Source organism: Nyctibius grandis, chromosome 2, assembly GCF_013368605.1.
Source record: "Nyctibius grandis isolate bNycGra1 chromosome 2, bNycGra1.pri, whole genome shotgun sequence".
In the NCBI taxonomy this organism is placed as follows: domain Eukaryota; kingdom Metazoa; phylum Chordata; class Aves; order Nyctibiiformes; family Nyctibiidae; genus Nyctibius; species Nyctibius grandis.
The window spans coordinates 56,659,668-56,677,850 of NC_090659.1; the positions used below are offsets into that span (position 1 = coordinate 56,659,668).

Sequence of the window (18,183 nt, forward strand, 5' to 3'; positions counted from 1 at the left end):
TATTGGCAGGAGCGTTTTCTCACTGCCCAAAGGGGTGGAAGCCCTGAGAGCTGGCCAGGAGAGCTATCTAAGGTAATGTTTCCTCTGGTAACCCAACACATCTCTTCCTAGGGTACAACTTCGCTGCAGACTTAACTTCAGCTAGCAGGGAGCCTTTGTGCCTGCTTGCCTGACTCTGTGTGACTGTGTGGAGGTGCTGCATGGGCATGGTTGGTGGGGAGGCAATCCCATGGTACTGAGCGCTGAAACTGCACTAAGGTGTCTGTGTGTTCACTCAGGGCTGCCCAGGATTTCAGTCAGTCACCTGGCCCAGAGCTGCAGCCTTTGGCAGTGACACAAGAGTGATGCTACAGGTGAATTAAAATGGGCTTCCTTATTCTTAACATGGGCAGTTCTGGCAGTGTCTGTCAGTGTAAGCTGTTTAATGAGAATGTAATCCAGGAATTCAGACTGTAAACCACAAAAACTTCACCTGTCTGATTCCTCAGTGTTCTGTGCGCTGCAGAAACAGTGAACATTTGGTATTTAAACACTGAACTTGGCAGGTGATGCCATATTGGGAGAGGAAGGAGAGAAAACAAAGCATCTTTCAGCTGGTGTTGTGGAGGGGGCTGCTTAGCTTGCCTTTATGCTGAGAGCTGGGTTGTGTGCAAGTATCAGCAGAAGCAAAACCTAAACTCAAGCCCATGCCCCAGTTGTTCTGCTAACACAGAGCAAAATGTTTTCTGTGTGGGTAAGAGATGAGCTTGGGAAATGTCTGAATCAGCCAGAACTCTGAAACATAAACATACCCTTAGTGCAGACAGAGCCATCGTAGATTTATGTCATTTTGAGAGTAGTTAGTACATATCAGGCTAAATGTCTCCAAGGAACAAGGTTCAGTAGAACTGCTACGACTAGGAAATACATTCGCTAATGAGACACGGGCAGAGCTGTGGCTGGTGCATGCTAACATAGTGCTCTGATTCCTGTGGAGCTGCACAGATTCATGCTGTTGACAGTGGTGTCACTTACTGCTTCCAAACAGCTTCATCAGCTTTCCTGCAGTGTGTTAGCCCAGCGGTTGGCCATGCCTCCAAGGAAGATGATCTGTAAAAGGCAGTGAATGGGTGCTTTCCTTTCTACAACCAAAAAGTCACACAGATTTAATTTTCTAAATGGAAAAGAGCTTATCATTGGTTTGGGAAATCCTAAGGGCTTATTTAAGGGGTGCTATGAGTGAAACTTGCACCTGATGGTTAGGAACCATTTTCACCACTGCTCCAGCTGCAGCATGGTGAGGGGGCTCACAGTTCTATATGCAGCTACAGAAAAATGCCCCTCTTGCAGAAACCAAAGTGCTGGGGACCTGTTTGCAAAACCTGCATGTGCTGAAAAAGATGGCAAGCTGTTTATCAGCTGCTCAGCTTTGCCTGAAGAAAGGCACCAGCATAGCAGAGTTGTGCCCCCTTTTTTTGTAAAATGGTACATGGCAGCTAGTTCTATGGACTTGGGAGTTTCTTTATCTACAGTTCCGTCCTCGGGATGGATGGATCTCATACAGCTATCTCTTTAGGAATACCACTCTTGAGCCGTGTTAATCTGCACACTAAGCAGTCATACAGGTGAACAGAGAGACCTCATACATGCAGAGTCCAGCAAAACCTCTCAGAAGAATGTTTGCTTAAAAGGGATGTGCCATAAGTTACACCTATGCTATAACTCTTTTTAACAACTCATGTCTTCTAGATAATAAAACACTTAAAATTTTGCTTCCTTATTAAAAATTACACCATTAGCTTCACAACGGTAGTAGAAAATATCATTTGCAGTCATGTAGGATAATTTCTTGAAGCCACAGTGAAAACAGTTGCAAGGGTGGAGTAAGAAAATTCGTGCTGAGCTGCTGAAGTTGTAGGCTGTATTTAAATCCTCTGTGCTCTTGGGTTTACAGGTGAGTTTGATTCAGTTATAGTCTAGAGCTTTTGGTCTCCAGTGCCACTAGTACCTTTTAGTTTTCATGTATCGCCTTGAAAATGGTGCCTGCCTCACACATACACAAAAAAGGCTCTGTTGAGTGTCCCATGTAGAAGATTCTTTTCTGATTCCTCTCCACTTGTGCAGCTATATCTTTGCCTCCCTTGTTTGTACCATCTGCATCTGATGTACAATATAAAACCACAAAGTCAAGTTTACAATAAAAGCCAGTTTTTGTGAGTGGGAAGTATTAAGCCACAAGCGTATTTAAACCTACAATAAAGTTCAGCTTCTGTGTGCAACCAAGAGCTGAACCCACACATCATACACACTTGCATTTGATCAGTTCCTGCTGTGGTTTCAGCTGGGTGGGGTAGCCTTTTTCTCAAGTTTCTGACGCACTATGCAAAAATACAACCATCAAAGTCTTTTTATAATCACGCTAGAAAACAAATTTTAAGAACTGTTTGTACAAAAACTTTTTTTGCTAATGCTCTACACTTACAGCTATCTTCCCATTATTTTCTGCCTGTGCTTTGCTGTTTATCAGTCTTGCAAATATGGTTGGTGAACTGTGCACCTGGTTCTATATTCTGATACTCATGACACAGACTAGCATCTCTTGGACAATTGATCTACTTGGTGTTTTTTGTGTGAGCATGATAAATTGACTTCCAGGATATCAGGACAGGCAGAACTTCCCAGTTTTAATTAGATCCACTGTAAAATGTTTTTAAGGGTGGTTTTGTTCCCCTCCACACCCCCTCTTCAGAGTGCCTCAGGGCATCTGTTATACAGCTGTATATAAAACCCAATTAATTGCCCTTTTATTTCCCTAGATGGGTTATAAAAGTGGTGTTCCTTTCTGTGATTTTTTCTTTTGTCAATGTAAACTCAAAGTACTGTAGTAATATTAAAGATGTCCTTTCTCTGTAAAGAAAGTGTGGAGTATCTAGTTACTCTTGGATATGATTGTGTAACCACAACTTTTGTATAGTGAGGAATCTGTGTAGTCAACACATTTATTCACATGCTGAATGTTTTCAGAATCAGGACTGAATTCACTGCTCATAGTAAAAGACTGCAATCTTCCAGAGCTTTGTACAAGTAGCATAGGAATGCTTTTGTATCAGATCAATTCGTTAAAGTTTCCTCCTTTTTATCAGGTTACAAGACCCAGTAGCTACAACAAGAAATCCCATTTTGATATTGAAGATGTTGATGAAGTTGACAAAATGGAGATTAGGTAATATAAAACACTTTGTACTAATAAACTTGTCTTCCAAAGTTGTGTAACTTTGTAGTAGAATTGGTTTTCAAAGTGGCAGGCATGGTTTTACTGTTCATAAATCAAGATGAGTCTTTGTCACTATCTGTATGCTCCTTTACCTCCACTGTCCTGTAGATGTATGCAAATGTGTGACAGTTCCTCTGCAAGAGAAACACTCATTATTTTCCTTGGTATCCTATATACACTGTGTGTATAATAATGTGCAGTTGTCGTTAGTTGCCTTTTATGTCTGGGCTCCCCTTTCTTCCCTCCCTCAGTTTCCCGAAAGAGCCCAGAAGCTCTGTGATGCTCTCGGTTAAAGGGTCTGGTTTTTTTAATCACTTAATTTTAGCAACTCATATAAGGTCCTTCTTCCCTGAAAGGAAACTCTTGAGCTCAGAGTTTCTCTGGGGCAGAGGCAGTTTCTCTTCTCTTTTGCCTGCCAGACTTTAACCCTTTCTTGCAAGGCTGGGTATGATATATGTGAAATCCTTTGCACAGGAAAGAAGCAACTCTTTTCAAAACCAAAACAACCCCACCCTACGCCCTGCCACCCACTTAGTACTGTTTTAGAACCTGCTGAGGCCTATCCACAGTGTCTGTGGGGACAGGTGAATAGAAAGAGTGGGGAGGAAACAATAGGAGGTGCAAAATTTAAAGGGTATCACATGCGTCATACCATCGCATACATTGAAACTTAGATCTGATGATCTGGTTGCAGTGTAGCTGAAAAGTGCTGTATCTGCATCAGGTGGTGTGAAATTCTCTCCTGTATGCTAGGATTTGGAGGAAGAAAGGTTGAGGGAGAATGGTGGCACCCCCTGCCTCCCCAGGTATTCCCACCGGCGAGGTGGTGAGGGCTTATCTCCCAAAACATTCCCTAGTCCCTTCAGAAGCACAGTTGTCTGTAAGGAAAGGAGGAGAGACCAGGAAAGGGGGAACAGTACTTACTCCCAGCAAGCAAGATGCATCTATATTCAGGAATGAATGGATGCAGACTGTTCTAATTTGACAGTCAGCTGCTGGTTCATGTAGCCTGTTAGTGTAGTATCACAGCACTACAAGACCATTAATGGATTTGTGTTTGCCATGGCTCTATGTGACAGGAAAGGGAAACTATTCATATGTGAGAGAGACAAGAGCTGTACTCTGTTTCTTTGAGAATATTTGCATCAGGCAGTGCAAAGGTAGGTGGTTTAAGGGCAACCCAATTCGTAGGAAAGGGAGCAAAGGCCCAGGTTCAGTGCCGTGCTGCTTTGGTGGTGTCAGTGTTGCAGCACAGCAGATGACCTAGTCCTAGCAGCAGACTATATTTCTGCGAAGCTTTGCATGGTGTAGGCAGTTATGAAGTAACATGTCCCATATCCCCTGGGACGTATGTGATGGAATGGGCAACTGAACAGTGCCTTGAGAGTCCCAGTCTAATCTTTGTAACCGTGATGTGCAGCCATGCACTGATGGTAAACGAAAGCTAGGATTTTGTGATAGTTTTGTGACTCTGGAAGGAGATTCTAGACATTGGTGGCCAGTGGTTACACATCGCTTAATATTTCAATTGATTCTTATTTTGTACTACTGGACTAAATGGAATTATACAGTTGTTTTACTTACTAGGTGTATTTTCTGGACAAATCACTGTCTGCAGTGATAGTGTACATGGAGTTGAGCTTCAAAAAAGTCTTTCATTCCTTAAAACCAACACATCACAGTGTGGTAAAGAGTAATAGTTTGTGAGGAGGCTTACAAAATAGTTGGGAGAAGATTAAGCACTTAAATAATAGGCAGAAGCAGATAAAGTGTTAGTCTTGGTTGGGCAAACTCTTTGCTCAGAGGTTTTGTCCCCTATAGGACAGAGTGTTTTTGTTTCCATCTCAGGTTCCCCTTCCACCCCCGCTCACTTCCTCCAGTCTGTTTAGTCAGAGTTAGCTTGCCCCCATGCTCTCTGGATGGACGATAGAATTTATGGGTTTGGGGGTTTGTATTCTTTTTCTCTCCTGAGAAAATACCATTCCATAGGGTACAGAAGAGACTTATTCTCTCATGTTTTTTCCCTAAAGCTATGAAAGTTTTGAGTGGGTGTAGGAAGTTGGAGGCAGGGCATATCAACACTTAGGGACCAGATGTTCTGGTGAAATTCATTGTTTCTCCTCCCCCTCTCTGTTGTTTCTTTCTTTCTGTGACTACAGTCTGACCAGTTTTAGAATAACACTTGCCATAATTTTGCCTTCTGAAAACCTTGGGAAACAGTGATCTTTTAGACTGTGAGGTCTGTGTATTATGATTTTTTAAAATGCTGCTTATGCTTTGTACTCCAAGCGCACAAAACAATAATTTCAGAATTTGCATGCCTGCTTTGCTTACTGTGTGGTGTGAGATCTGCTTTAAGTTGTTAGTTCCTCTCCTACAGATCCATTGTACTGATTTTTTTTCTTTACCAAATTGCTGTGGGGGAACACCCTTTGGCTGTGTATGTTTGAAAGTGTTATTGCTAGTGGGCATCTTGCAAGAATTTGAATAAACTAGAAACCAGTAGTCTGTAAATACTAGGTAAATTGTTAGTTTGTTTGACTATGCATAAATAAACTTCTCAAAAGATTCCTCTCCTCTTGAAGCTGCTTTTTGCCATCTGAATTAGTTAGCAAGATAGTAACCAACAAGATATGGAGAAAGGGGAGAGGAGGTTTAATTTTCAAAGACTTTTTTCCTTTTGGGGAATTCTTGCCCTGCAGAAATACTGTCAAAATATCAGAGTTAGAAGAACTTAACCCAGCAGTCATGCAGCATGAGGTGATGGTATGTCTAGTGTATGAAACTTGATACATGAGACACTGTTGAGAGATAGAAGGCTCAGAGGATTTAAAAGTGACATTCTCTGTACTTTCATAAGGTAGGATAACCCTTTGGCAGGACTATCAACATCCATTCCTTGACAAGCCTACTGTGACTTGCCTGAAACTAGAAAGGTTGTGTAAATATGTTCATAACTGAATGACTTTGCACCTTATCCAAATTAAAGTTGCTCTTCTAAAAATCTTCGTTATTAGGAAACCTCTGTTTTCCCCCATATATCTTTTTTTCCCCAAAGTTTAAGGCACATTCAGACTGTCAGCTGCAAAATTCTCATCTGAGCTTGTTTTAAAATGAAAATACTTCTCAGGAAACCTTAAAATACGTACAGAAACAACTACCCTGGAGTTTGAAACCCCTGCTCTCAGGTGGGTATTGTAGCATTTATCTGCAAATGCCAGGTTAGATACCAGTACTTCTACTGTGAATCTCAGTGCAGTTGTTTTGCATCCTGATGTTAAAGAGCACGTGAAATGGAAGAAAGTATCATCCAGAACTTCCCAAACGTGAGGGACTGAGTGCCAAAAATTGTGTAGGCTTCTGTCAAGACACGGTTTATATGGAGTGGTAGAACTATCTTAAGGTTTTGAGTATCTGTACAGAACTAGTTTAGGTGCAACAAATTTGTAAGCTTGACATAGTCTTCCCAGGAGCTAGAGCACTGGAAAGGACTGTGTAGACATTCAGCCTAACTCTGTAAAGCTGCCGCTTAGCTGCTAGTAATCCCAGATTAGGCTGGGACTGACAGTATGGAGTCCTTAAATATCTCAACACTTTTTTCTCCTGGTGTCCATTTTACCTGTATTTTTCTGTTATCTGGGATAGCCAAGTGGTCCCCTGAATCTTTATCAATAGGGATCATGGTAATAGTATAAATGAGGGAAAGATAGTCTAGATTTTTTTTTTTTCACTGATGTTTCATGGAGGTGAATTGCAAGGCTCCAGAAGTCTAAGGTAAGCTTGTCTCTTTACTGTTTGGAAGTCATAGTTGTACAGTTTTGAGACTTTCTAACTCTTCTAATTCCCCTCATAGGCTTGAGGGGGGAAAAAAAACAGCACTGAAAAGAAGGTTGGGATTATTTGTTTTTAATTTTTGTATTTATTATGAATCTTTTTAAATTATTTGTTTTCATTACAGAGTTGATCTTTGGAATGCCAGTAACTTGAAGTTTGGAGACGAGTTTCTAGGAGAACTGAGACTCCCTTTGAAATTTCTCCGACAGTCTAGTTCTTACGAAGCATGGTATTTGACATTTTACTTTTGGAGAATAAGTAGAAACATATGTCTGCTGTGAAGACTTAAGAGTAATTACTGCTATGTGATAAAGTTTAAATGGATTTAATTTGTATCTTTTTTTTGTAAGCAAGCCAAAGTAATCTTAGCAAATGTAAGAACAAGAAGTTTTGATAACGTGATTAAAGATTTCGGTCTGCCTCTGTATTGCATGTGGGAGTTCTAATCCATTGGCTTTATGATATTATTTACTGCAGTTCATCAGCAGTGCAATAGTTTTAGTGTGTGGGTTTTTAATCATATCTACATAAATCTTTATGGGCAGAATTTCCCATGTTGTTGCAAAATAGACTGGCAAACGTAATTAAAAAGTCTGATTCATCACTCTCAGGAATTGATACATACATAAATATTGTGTGTACCTATACATTTTATATAAGTTCATGAATAGCCCGAGATAATCTTGTGTTTCAGCACAAACTTTCTGTCTTATTTTTTGCATATCAGGTATTTCCTGCAGCCCAGAGATAACGGTAACAAGTCATTGAAACCTGATGACCTTGGTTCCTTAAGGTTAAATGTGGTTTACACTGAGGACCATGTTTTTTCCTCAGACTATTACAGCCCACTTAGAGACCTCCTGCTAAAATCTGCAGATGTCGAGGTAATTTGCTTGCACTGCTTGTTGTTTACCTGCAGATCCATCATCACAGGGGTCTCTATGAATGTTTGTCACTATCCTGCTGGCACCATAGTTGTGTGATTACCAAAGACTTCAGCTTCTTCCTTTTCAGACCTGAGGGCCTTGTTAAGCTCTGCATATCCCTGGTGCTTGTTTTTAGTCCTTGCAGAAAAGATCTTTATCTGTATGCAGTATGGTGGGTGAAGGCACACCCAGGAACACCGGTGGTTTTAGCAGCAGCATATTCTCCGTGGCTTTGTAATTTTACATGTGAAAATGTAAAGTTCAATTTGATCAGTTGGTTTTGCTTTACTAAAGACGAACAGGTTTACTTGCATAATTAAAAAAAAATCCTCAAACCAAGACCTAATCCTGAAATGTGAGAGGGTTGGACCATGTGTGCCATTATGTGTACTTTTACCAGTTGTAACAGTGCTTTTAGTTTTTCAGTACAAGAACTGGGTTTTGCACTTACTATGGCTTGAAATTGAGAAGGCTTACAGTTCTTCCTCTTCACTTGCTTCCCAGGCAACAGTGACATTCAGTGAAAAGACAGCTATTAAAAATGGGGGGGGGGGGGGGGAGGGGCGGGCAGAAGAGACTGAACTGTAATAGTTTTTAAATTGCCGCCCTCTTGCGATCAGAACTTACAGGCAACAAAAACTGGAATGTGATGCCCACCGATGTTAAGTACAGGCATGTTTGGGTAACTGGCCATTGCAACTGCTGTGTGGGGTTCTGCATGAAGGAGCTAATGGGAAAAGAAAGGAAGGATGCTTGTTCTGGAAAGATCTCTCAAAGTTTTTATTTCTTTCAACTGTTCAGCCTGTTTCAGCATCAGCTGCACACATTTTGGGTGAAGTTTGCAGAGAAAAACAGGAAGCAGCCATACCTCTTGTCAGGCTTTTCTTACACTATGGCAGAATTGTGCCTTTCATAAGTGCCATTGCGAATGCTGAAGTGAAGAGAACTCAGTAAGTACCAAAAACCAAACTGCTATCAAACATACCTATTCTGTGTTGGCTAGCGTTAGGATCCTCCACTCAGTTTCTAGAACTAAAAATTTGTAATTTCAAAAGAAACTGTTGGAGTTGTTCCTGTTCCTCCAAGCTGAGTGGCAGAGTTCTTTATAAATACATTTAGTGCTCTGAAGATCTGGTGAGTTTGATTTTAGGAGAAATTCCCATCATGTTTTGCAAAGTCTACTTGCAAGACTATTGTGAGGTCTGAGAGCAGGGATTTTCACTCTTCTCAGTCTTAATTATATTTGATGGTAACTGTGAAATCCTACATTGCCTTCAGCTGTTCATATGAAATCATTTCAGCTTTATAGTGTGCTAATAAATCATCTAGTGCTGTGAATTTGTTCAAAACAAAGAAGCAAGTTTCTTCCTAGTCATGAATATTTAAGGCAAGCTGTGTGTCTGATCTTTCCAGTTAGAGGGCTGAGGAACAAAGATAGGATTGGATATGGCGGTGGATAGCAGAAAACAAAATCTTCTTTTCTGGTTACTTTTTGTAAGTCCCTTGTTTGACCTTCTGGTGTGCTGACAGTTTAGTAGTGTAGGATCTACTGTTCACACCAGGCAGGTCCTAAAGAACATTTGTTGCCACAAGCCGCATGCCTATGTAGTCATGCTCTTGACTGACAGCAGAAAAGACAATTGGGAGTCACGGCAAATGACAGATACTGACTCTAAAGTAACAGCTTCCTCAGTACAAACAAAAGTCTTTGTGCAGGTTGGCTTTTTTCAGAGTGTCTGAGGAATATAGTGTTTTCCTTCCTGTAGGTAGGTGTATTTTTTTTCTGTGCTGAAGGTTGGTTGAAACAGCTTGATTGTTGCAGTATGAGGAAATCTGCTGCTCCCGAGTCAGTCATGTTCCTGTGATAAAACAGCAAAGATGGTGTTTGTTTTCAGGGCTTTCTGGCATTTGTAACAGGCAGTGAGCTTACTTTTTTATGAAAAAAAAAAAAAAAAAAAAGATGAATCGGGCAAAGTAATTAATCCTGTTATTCAGCCCTTGTAAATGGGTACAACCGTAGTAAGCTATAAACAACAGAAAAGACATGGGTGTGTGTACAAGAACAAGCAAATAACTTCATATCCAAGTTTGGTCTGCTGTCAGTAGGCACAGGTTCTGACTGTATGGGTGTAGATGAGATGATTGATTATATACCTATCTGCATAACATAAATTGCTATACAAGGAATAGCAGGTACAAAATTAGTATGAAATTACTTGCATTCTCAAAACGCAAGTAACACTAAAAAAAAGTACACATGATAGTGCAGCTAGCTAAAGCTTAATTAATTACATATGCCTAGTACAAGAAGAATTTGGTGCAAATGGCCTTTCAGAAAAATGTGAGAGTCTGCATGGCATCAGCTATCCACACAGTTCTCAGGGCAGTATTGGGATCTGCGCTGTGTTTAATAGTGTTATCACAGGACAGTGCTGTAAGTCACTTAGAAAAGACGGCTGTGTCATTGGAGCTGGTGTTTTCATCTCCCTCCCAGCTTACAAGTACTCATTTTGTAGGAGAAGGTAGTAGGTCACGTGTAACATCCAGTGTTGTTGTGAGACTAAAATCACTGCCTCCTTCCCTTACTCAAATTACCACTGTTCAGTAGCACGTGAAAGCGGGTGCATTTTCCCTCGTTTATATTGTAAATCCCTTTGATTTGAGCCTGCGTGTTGCCATGCGTTTGGATGGTGCACTGAGCACACTGTGCTAATACAAAGAAGAAAATCTGTAGTGCCTCTGGACTTACCATGACTACTGCTTTTCTGTTATAACCTGGAAGTGCACTAAATGCTACGTGACTGTATTTAATGGCAGGCTGGTGTCAAAGGGAGTTTTTGTTTGTGCGTTCAAACTCAGATTTCCGTCACCTTTCACTGCTGCTTTTCTTTCCATGTATTAGCAGTTTATTTCAAAGAGACTAAATTACAGAAAATTGTTCACTTCCAGAGATCCAAACACCATTTTCAGAGGAAACTCATTAACTTCCAAGTGCATTGACGAGACAATGAAACTGGCAGGGATGCATTATCTGCAAGTTACACTAAAGCCAATTATAGATGAGGTAAGAGCAGTTTAGACTGTTTATTTGATAAAATGTCACTGTAAAGGGCCTTCAGGGAGTGGATATTGTTTATTCCTTCCCATTTCAAGATGACTTTGTAGGAATAATGCTTAAGAGCCTGTTTCTACATTAAAATCCTATGTGTTAGTTTAGCCACAGCTGAGTCACTCAGTTCAGAAACAGTTGGATTTTATTAAAGGAAAAGGAAAGTTTCCATTTATTTATTAAATTTCTGTTTTATAAAAATCTACCATTTATTGTTTCTGAGAAATTAATGAAGCAATAGTTTAGGTGAATAAAGAATATATACAGCAGAAAGCTGCTGGGAAGCTATAAGTAATACATTTCATCGAATGGATGTAAAGGAATACAATTATTCGTAGATAACTGTGTATGTGATGCATGTATTGTAACAATGGTTTATTATCTAACCAGTCCAGAATGGTGGGTGTGGGTATTTTAGTGCAGTAATTGGGCAATACTTTCAGACCACAGACTTCCTTTAAATGATTTGGCAATTTCTTCAGCTGTTGTTTTAATGTTTCATCAAAAAATGTCACGTTTTTAAATAGATACACTTTCAGAGCTGACTGTTTTGGCAAAATAGGACTTTTCTTGAACAGCCTTGCTTGAGAGAGTCTAACGAACAATTCTTTTCAGTTGAAGGAAAGGGTAGAATAAATTAATGCTACTTTTTGGAAAAAAATGAAGATCATGTGTAATTTACCTTCGATGCTTTGTCAAAACAAAGAAATACTATTTATAAAGTTGGCTTTTGCCTTTTACTAACAGATTACGCTTTTTACAAAACTTTTTGTACTTGAAGGTAAACTGATGTATTAATTGTTCGCTATGTTTTTTTTCTAGATCTGCCAGGTCCATAAACCTTGTGAAATTGATCCTGTGAAATTAAAAGATGGTGAAAACCTGGAAAATAACAGGGTATGCATTAGATTTTGAAGATATAATCTCTGTTTACACTACCAAGTTTGACTGAGCTCCTCAGGTGTTCGATGTTGCAAATAATTTTGTCATTCATTAGAATACAGTGGAAGCTTTCTTAACACCACAAACTGTTACAATTATTTTACAACAGCTTTACATTATGCTATAAATACAGTATCTGTAGAATGTTAATCACTTCTCCCCCCGCCCTTGAGGACAAGGATAACTTAGCCTGTGGCTGTACTGATGACGTAGAAAATGGTGCTACAAAAAGGAACGATATGCCATACAGCCGTATCACTTCATGTTTGTTTTTGATAGGAATAATATTTTACTGTTGTACTTGAACATATGCATTTAGTGAAGAGAGTAGAGTGTGAGATTGTTTTGCAAGTATACAACGTTGAAAGTGAGAATCTTTAATGATGCCATTATGAATAAAACCAGGAATAATACTTCTTTCCACAGCAGAAAATGATACTAATTTTGTCATGATCATTGCATTTTTCAGGAAAATCTGAGGCAATATGTTGATCGCATTTTTACTGTAATTACAAAATCTGGTGTAAGCTGCCCTACAGTGATGTGCGATATTTTCTTTTCACTGAGAGAATCAGCTGCCAAACGTTTTCAAGGTGAGTTTCTATATATATTCTTTTATTTTACATCACTGATAGCTTTTAAATGGAGGTGTAGTCTGTCAGTCTCCGTGATCAATGATGGATTTAGTAATTGAACAGTATCTTATCCAAAATACCATTTGGAGTGTGTATTAGTGCTGGTTTTTCCTTGATTGTTCATTCCACAAAGAACGTGACTTTTAATGATTGTATGAGTTTTCCTTAAACACCTTTCAAAGGAAAACAGCATTTAAAAAGAGCATTATCATGGTATGTGTTTACGGTTTCAATATTTGCAAAGTATGCTCAGTTTTTCACATGTTTGCATTTTTGTAATGGCTCATTCTGCAGACTCCATGCAGCTGAATTATTTTCTGCTCATACATCAATCTGTAATAAAGGCCAATCTATAAATCGAGTCATTGCAAGCTCAGTGCCCTAGGAGGCCCATGTGCTGCAGAGGTTTTCTCGCTGTCAAGAGAGAATGCTTTCCGCTCCCTCTAGTTGTTTTGGCTCTGTGAGAACGAGCAGGCAATATAAAACCAGAATTGAGCAAAACAACCAACATATGTATTTTCATGAAGGGAAGGAGATTACAATACAGAAGTTTTAAAGAGAGTAATACAAGTTCAGCTTTTAAACTGTCACTTCATAGTAGAGAAGCCCAAGCAGAAAGCTGTTGTGCTCTTTATTTTATGTAAAAATAAAAAAATAAATTGTCTTTTGTGTAATTACCAACTGGAATAGATGCATTAGGAGTCTGTACAGCACTTGTGCTTGGGGCTATAACTAGATAACTGGCAGTTGGCCTCTGTGCTGAACGTTTCATAAACTATGTAAGTTATTCATCATACTTCAGTTACATAGATGGAATAGCAGATGTTTGTATGAAATTCCCTGTGTGGTGGAAAAGTGAATAGTGTTCTCCTTGTAGCCTGTGACATGAGCTCACTTCTTTTAAAAAGGCTGTCATTGACATTTCCTTGGCTCTGAATCGTCATCAGTTAATCCTGTAACTCGCAAATATATGTTGCTAGCACATACTTGAGTTAGCTTTCTGAAGCATTCTGATAATTTCAGAAGGTTTTTAAGGAGGTATTACTGAAATGCTGAGTAGAGGTCTTTTCTTTTAATAGGTGACCTAGATGTGAGGTATACAGCTGTTAGCAGCTTTATTTTCCTGAGATTCTTTGCTCCTGCCATTCTTTCTCCAAACCTCTTTCAGCTTACACCACACCATCCAGTAAGTACTGTATCAATTTTTTTCTAGCTATGTATATGGTTCTGTCATCATAGTCTATCAAGATTCTTTCTTCAGGTCTTTTAATAGCCTTTAGGAGAAGTACCTTTGTTGGTTCAAAGATCTACTATGTCTGTCTTGGATATGAAGCATATGTTGAATGGCAGTGTATGCGAAGAACTTGGGAGGTATGGGAGGAACAGTGAAATTTAAGGACAAACAAGGTAGATGGTCTAAACTGCTGCAGAAAACTTGGTCACTGCTTCATTTTTGATGCATTACATTAATGCTGGATTGATTGTCAGCAATGTTGGAAATATTGTGGATGTTAAGCAACTTCTCCAAGACTTTTAGTAGCTGTTCTTATTGGGAGTGGGAGGACATGAACAGTCTTCTAGACAGAAATCTGTATTTTTTGTTTTGCAAGTGATTGCCTTTGGTTCTCTGAAGAGCAATGGGATAGCTATGAAGCATGATGGCTTAAGAGTCAAAAGCCTTTAAAAGAAGCAACTTTTTTCCTGTAGTGTTTTTTTTTGGGTCTTTTCTAATTTTATGTTACTTTTTTGCAAGTGAAATAACAAAGAAATGTAGTTTAACTTCCTCTATTCCATATTTTAAATAGCTAGTCCGTATAATATTGTTCTCTTTCCTAGGATCCTCAGACTTCTCGAACTTTGACACTTATCTCTAAAACCATTCAAACGCTAGGCAGCCTATCAAAATCTAAATCTGTAAGTATGCCATTTTCATTTAAAGGCTTAATTTAGGAAAGTGATTTTCTTTCTTTTTTTTTAATCTTTTATCGCTCGTTGTAATTAAGCCTTTAAAATGCTTGAGTTCCACTAGGCTTATGCAAAGCTGGTTATGTTTGCTTTGATTATAAGCCTCTTATGCTCACAGGAAAACTAAATCTGTCTTAATCTGAACTAGATTTCAATAAAGCAAAATTGTGTGACCAACCTAGAAGTCTGTTCCAGGGCTTTTCATTCCTTCCTTCTGGAAGAAAGATAGTGATCAGGAAAGCCCATGAAGTTCTCTACTTGTATCTGGTACGTGAGAGCAGCTCTATGGGGCTTTACAGATTGTTTCAGCACTTTAAAGCTCCACTGAGATGAATCGCCCAGTAAGGGGAAGGGCTACGCTTTTCTGTTCGTATCCGTTCAGTTTTCTGCTAGTCAGTGGTGAGGTTAGATCTAGATGCCCATGCTCTGGATGTGTTCGGGTGAGATAAAGCCTGTATACCTAAGGCACCACACTGCTATATCTGGTGATAATTTGGGGTCGTTGGTGGTCTAGTTAGGATTGACACAGGCAACTGTAGGTGAATCTGTACCTCAGTTATGAATCCTTCGAGACAATAAAATTCCTTCTCTCACACTTTCTGTCAGCTTCTTTTAGGATCAAGTTTAAAAGCCAAAGCAGAAGCTTGAAGCTTTTGAGGAATGCATTATTAACTGTAGTAACTGAACATCTGACATGCATTCTGCTACCTTTTTGAAAAAAAAATTTGGTACTACTGAATGTGTGCTGTACAACATGAAAGTAGCGCTTTGCTTATTTTACTTCTGGCCAGAAAAAAAACCCCCTCTTACCTGGGGTGGCTTGCCTCATGGTCTGCTGCTGTTAACAATAATATTTTCTGTATAAACTGTGTTATGATATGCATAGTTTTGGCTTTGCATTTCAGGCCAATTTCAAGGAATCCTACATGGCTACTTTTTATGACTATTTTAATGAGCAGAAATATGCAGATGCCGTAAAAAATGTAAGTAATGCATGTGAATGTTCTGAAAATCCTACTGTGTTGTTGAAGCTGATGCTTGGGATCCTGGAATGTAATGCATACTGTTTGTAAATTGGGAAGCGTGTGCTGGACAAAGCAGACTCCTGATAACTGTCATATTCAGGGAACTTGCATCAAATTATGTGCATGTCAGTAGTTGAATCTCTTTGGATCTACATCTGCTTAATAATTAGGTTGGATTAACAAGCTGCTGCTTTAGAGCTTGAGATGTGTGCATGCTTCGTAGGTTGCTGCAGATCTGTGATGAAAATTGCTTAGTCCAAAAGGAAATGAAAGATACATATAACAAAGGAGAAGCACAAGAAGAAGTGTTGGTCATCTGCAGTTTTTCTTCTTAAGAGCATTTGTGCTATTTTTAGTTTACAACCCAGGAAACCTACCGAATTCCTCAAGCTTCTGCTGTTACATTCTGTTTAACTACTTTTACAGTATTTTCTTGTAGCGCTGTGCTGTACAAATGTTGAAGTTTTTACTTTGGGTAGTGCGGTACTGTCATTTTTATCTGTGCTTTTTGTTCGCCTTTTAGTTTCTAGATTTAATTTCGTCTTCAGGAAGGAGGGATCACAAGAGCATAGAGCAACCTATATTGCTTAAAGAAGGGTAAGCATGCATGTGCAACAAAACCCTCTACTTGTGTGCTTGCTACCATTCTAAGACAGCTTTTTTTCCGCCACCCCTATTCCATCCATGTGTTCAGAGAAGAATGTAGGAATATTCTTGTGTTGCTATTTCTACTCTCTGTGGCTTCTATTGCTGATTTTAACATCTTTTCATTTGATTTAAACATCTTAATTTAAGTATGTTTTGAAATAAGTGGAGGAAAAAGAAGCCTGTAGAACTTAATTAGCACTGGTAAGGCAAAATAAACTTAAATCAGCATTGTGTTAAAATCAAGTTGATTTGTTTTTTTCTGAACTCCAGTGAACAAAAACTGTAAAATTCCACTTTGAAGGCAGGTACTGAATATCTTAGTGAGGACAAAGCCTGCAAATGGAATTTGCTTTTGCTGCCCTGTGAGATCCATATGCTAATCATTATCTTGGCCATTTTGAGGAAAATTTGTGATGTACTTGGAACAGTTTCTGGTTTTAGTACCTTCCCTTATTTTGGAAGCATGTTTCTTATGCTGTATTAGTTTTAGAGACGAATTGTTGACATTTTTTGTGTTACACTGAGTTGTTAAGATCATCTAGGTGCACTGTGGAAACAGCTTCTTTGAGCTGGGAGGAAGAAAGTAAAAAATCCAAATTCTTCCAGTCAGAGCTCAGTAAGCTGAACTGCTGCTTGAAAGTAAGCTTTCATGGTAGCTCTAAGTCATGCAAAAGTTAGGTTTTCAGTGAAAACATGACTATCCCTTCCAGTTAACCTCTGCAGTTCACTTTGCTTCTCTGATGAGCGTCTGTCCCTAGAAACAAGTTTGTCTATTTTAATTCTGTACATGTATCTTTCTTTTGTTTTTGAAAATAAATGTATAGTTTGTAACATTTTCCCTCTAACTCTAAAACATTATTTTTTCTGCCTCTGTCTTTCTTTTGCTCCTGTCTGATTTTTTTTCTGTCTCTCTTGCTCGGCCTGTGGCTGCTGTTGTAAGGACTCTTAAACTAACAGTAAAGAAAGTTGATGGTAATAGTTCATGCAGGTAAGATGGTAGGGGCAGTTGGTGCTTTGCTGTAGCTACTGGCTGACAGCATGTCCTTCCTTCGCAGCAATGGGCTTGTCTGACTTGACTTCAGGGAGGAAGTACTCTGTTTAACAATCCTGAAATGCCTGTGTAAACTCAGCAGAGAACATTTTGTTTTCTATTTCTTGATGTTGACCAACTTTTTTTTTCTTTTTTCCTTTTTTCCTTCCTTAAAACAAAAACTTGCTATAAATGGAGAATAAAGGACTTTTATCTGTAGGCAGAGGCTCCAAGAAGCACTGAGATTTGCTTAATATTCAGTGTATATATCCCGATGAACTCACTGGAAGTGATTAAGAAGTGGCCATACATTTTCTAGACACTTCTTAAGTAGCATTTACGTAAATTGTTCTCAAGGTTAAGGATTGGCTTTCAGCTGCCTATTTTTCCTGACATTTTGCATTATTGCCATGTTCTGTCACGGGGAGTGGGTGGGAATTTTCACAGCCTTTGATTTGATTCTTCTCCATATTGATTGGCTGGTTAGTGGGGTTTCTGTTTGCCTTTGCAATGTTTTTGTTTGCCTTTGTTTTTTTAATCTATCTTTGCTTCTGTTAAGAGTATGTAGATGAAAAGCTCTAGCGTATGTACTTTTGAATGAACGTACAGTACCAAAGATTAGTCACCGGCACTTGGGTTTGCTGGCATTGACCATGCCATCGCCGCTTAACAGCTGTCTGCCTGGTTCTTTCCGAAAGGAAGAGAATTAAGAGGAGAACCAGTCCTGCTGTTCTTGTAGGTGAAAGGGGCATGCTGATGCTTCCAGGCAAGGCTAAGGCAGATCCAAACTCAGGTCTACCATAAACGTGAGAAGAA

At 39.2% G+C, this 18,183-nt stretch overlaps 1 protein-coding gene across 4 annotated transcripts in view; it reads left to right on the forward strand.

The window, feature by feature from the left end:
- Positions 1 to 18,183, forward strand: part of RASA3 (RAS p21 protein activator 3) — a 136,099-nt gene that overhangs the window by 105,958 nt on the left and 11,958 nt on the right. For 3 of the 4 annotated variants that reach the window (XR_011049829.1, XM_068419989.1, XM_068420006.1), the window contains exons 8-19: positions 3,123 to 3,202; positions 7,212 to 7,316; positions 7,815 to 7,971; positions 8,815 to 8,963; positions 10,963 to 11,077; positions 11,945 to 12,019; positions 12,534 to 12,657; positions 13,779 to 13,885; positions 14,536 to 14,613; positions 15,570 to 15,647; positions 16,213 to 16,286; positions 17,278 to 17,325. Coding sequence is in view for 3 of the 4 variants with exons in the window: in XM_068419989.1 (XP_068276090.1) it covers positions 3,123 to 3,202; positions 7,212 to 7,316; positions 7,815 to 7,971; positions 8,815 to 8,963; positions 10,963 to 11,077; positions 11,945 to 12,019; positions 12,534 to 12,657; positions 13,779 to 13,885; positions 14,536 to 14,613; positions 15,570 to 15,647; positions 16,213 to 16,286; positions 17,278 to 17,325 (1,190 nt within the window). In the remaining variant the exon portion in view is untranslated. The remainder of the gene's footprint in view (positions 1 to 3,122; positions 3,203 to 7,211; positions 7,317 to 7,814; positions 7,972 to 8,814; positions 8,964 to 10,962; positions 11,078 to 11,944; positions 12,020 to 12,533; positions 12,658 to 13,778; positions 13,886 to 14,535; positions 14,614 to 15,569; positions 15,648 to 16,212; positions 16,287 to 17,277; positions 17,326 to 18,183) is intronic. The other variant, XM_068419998.1, reaches the window with a different exon arrangement.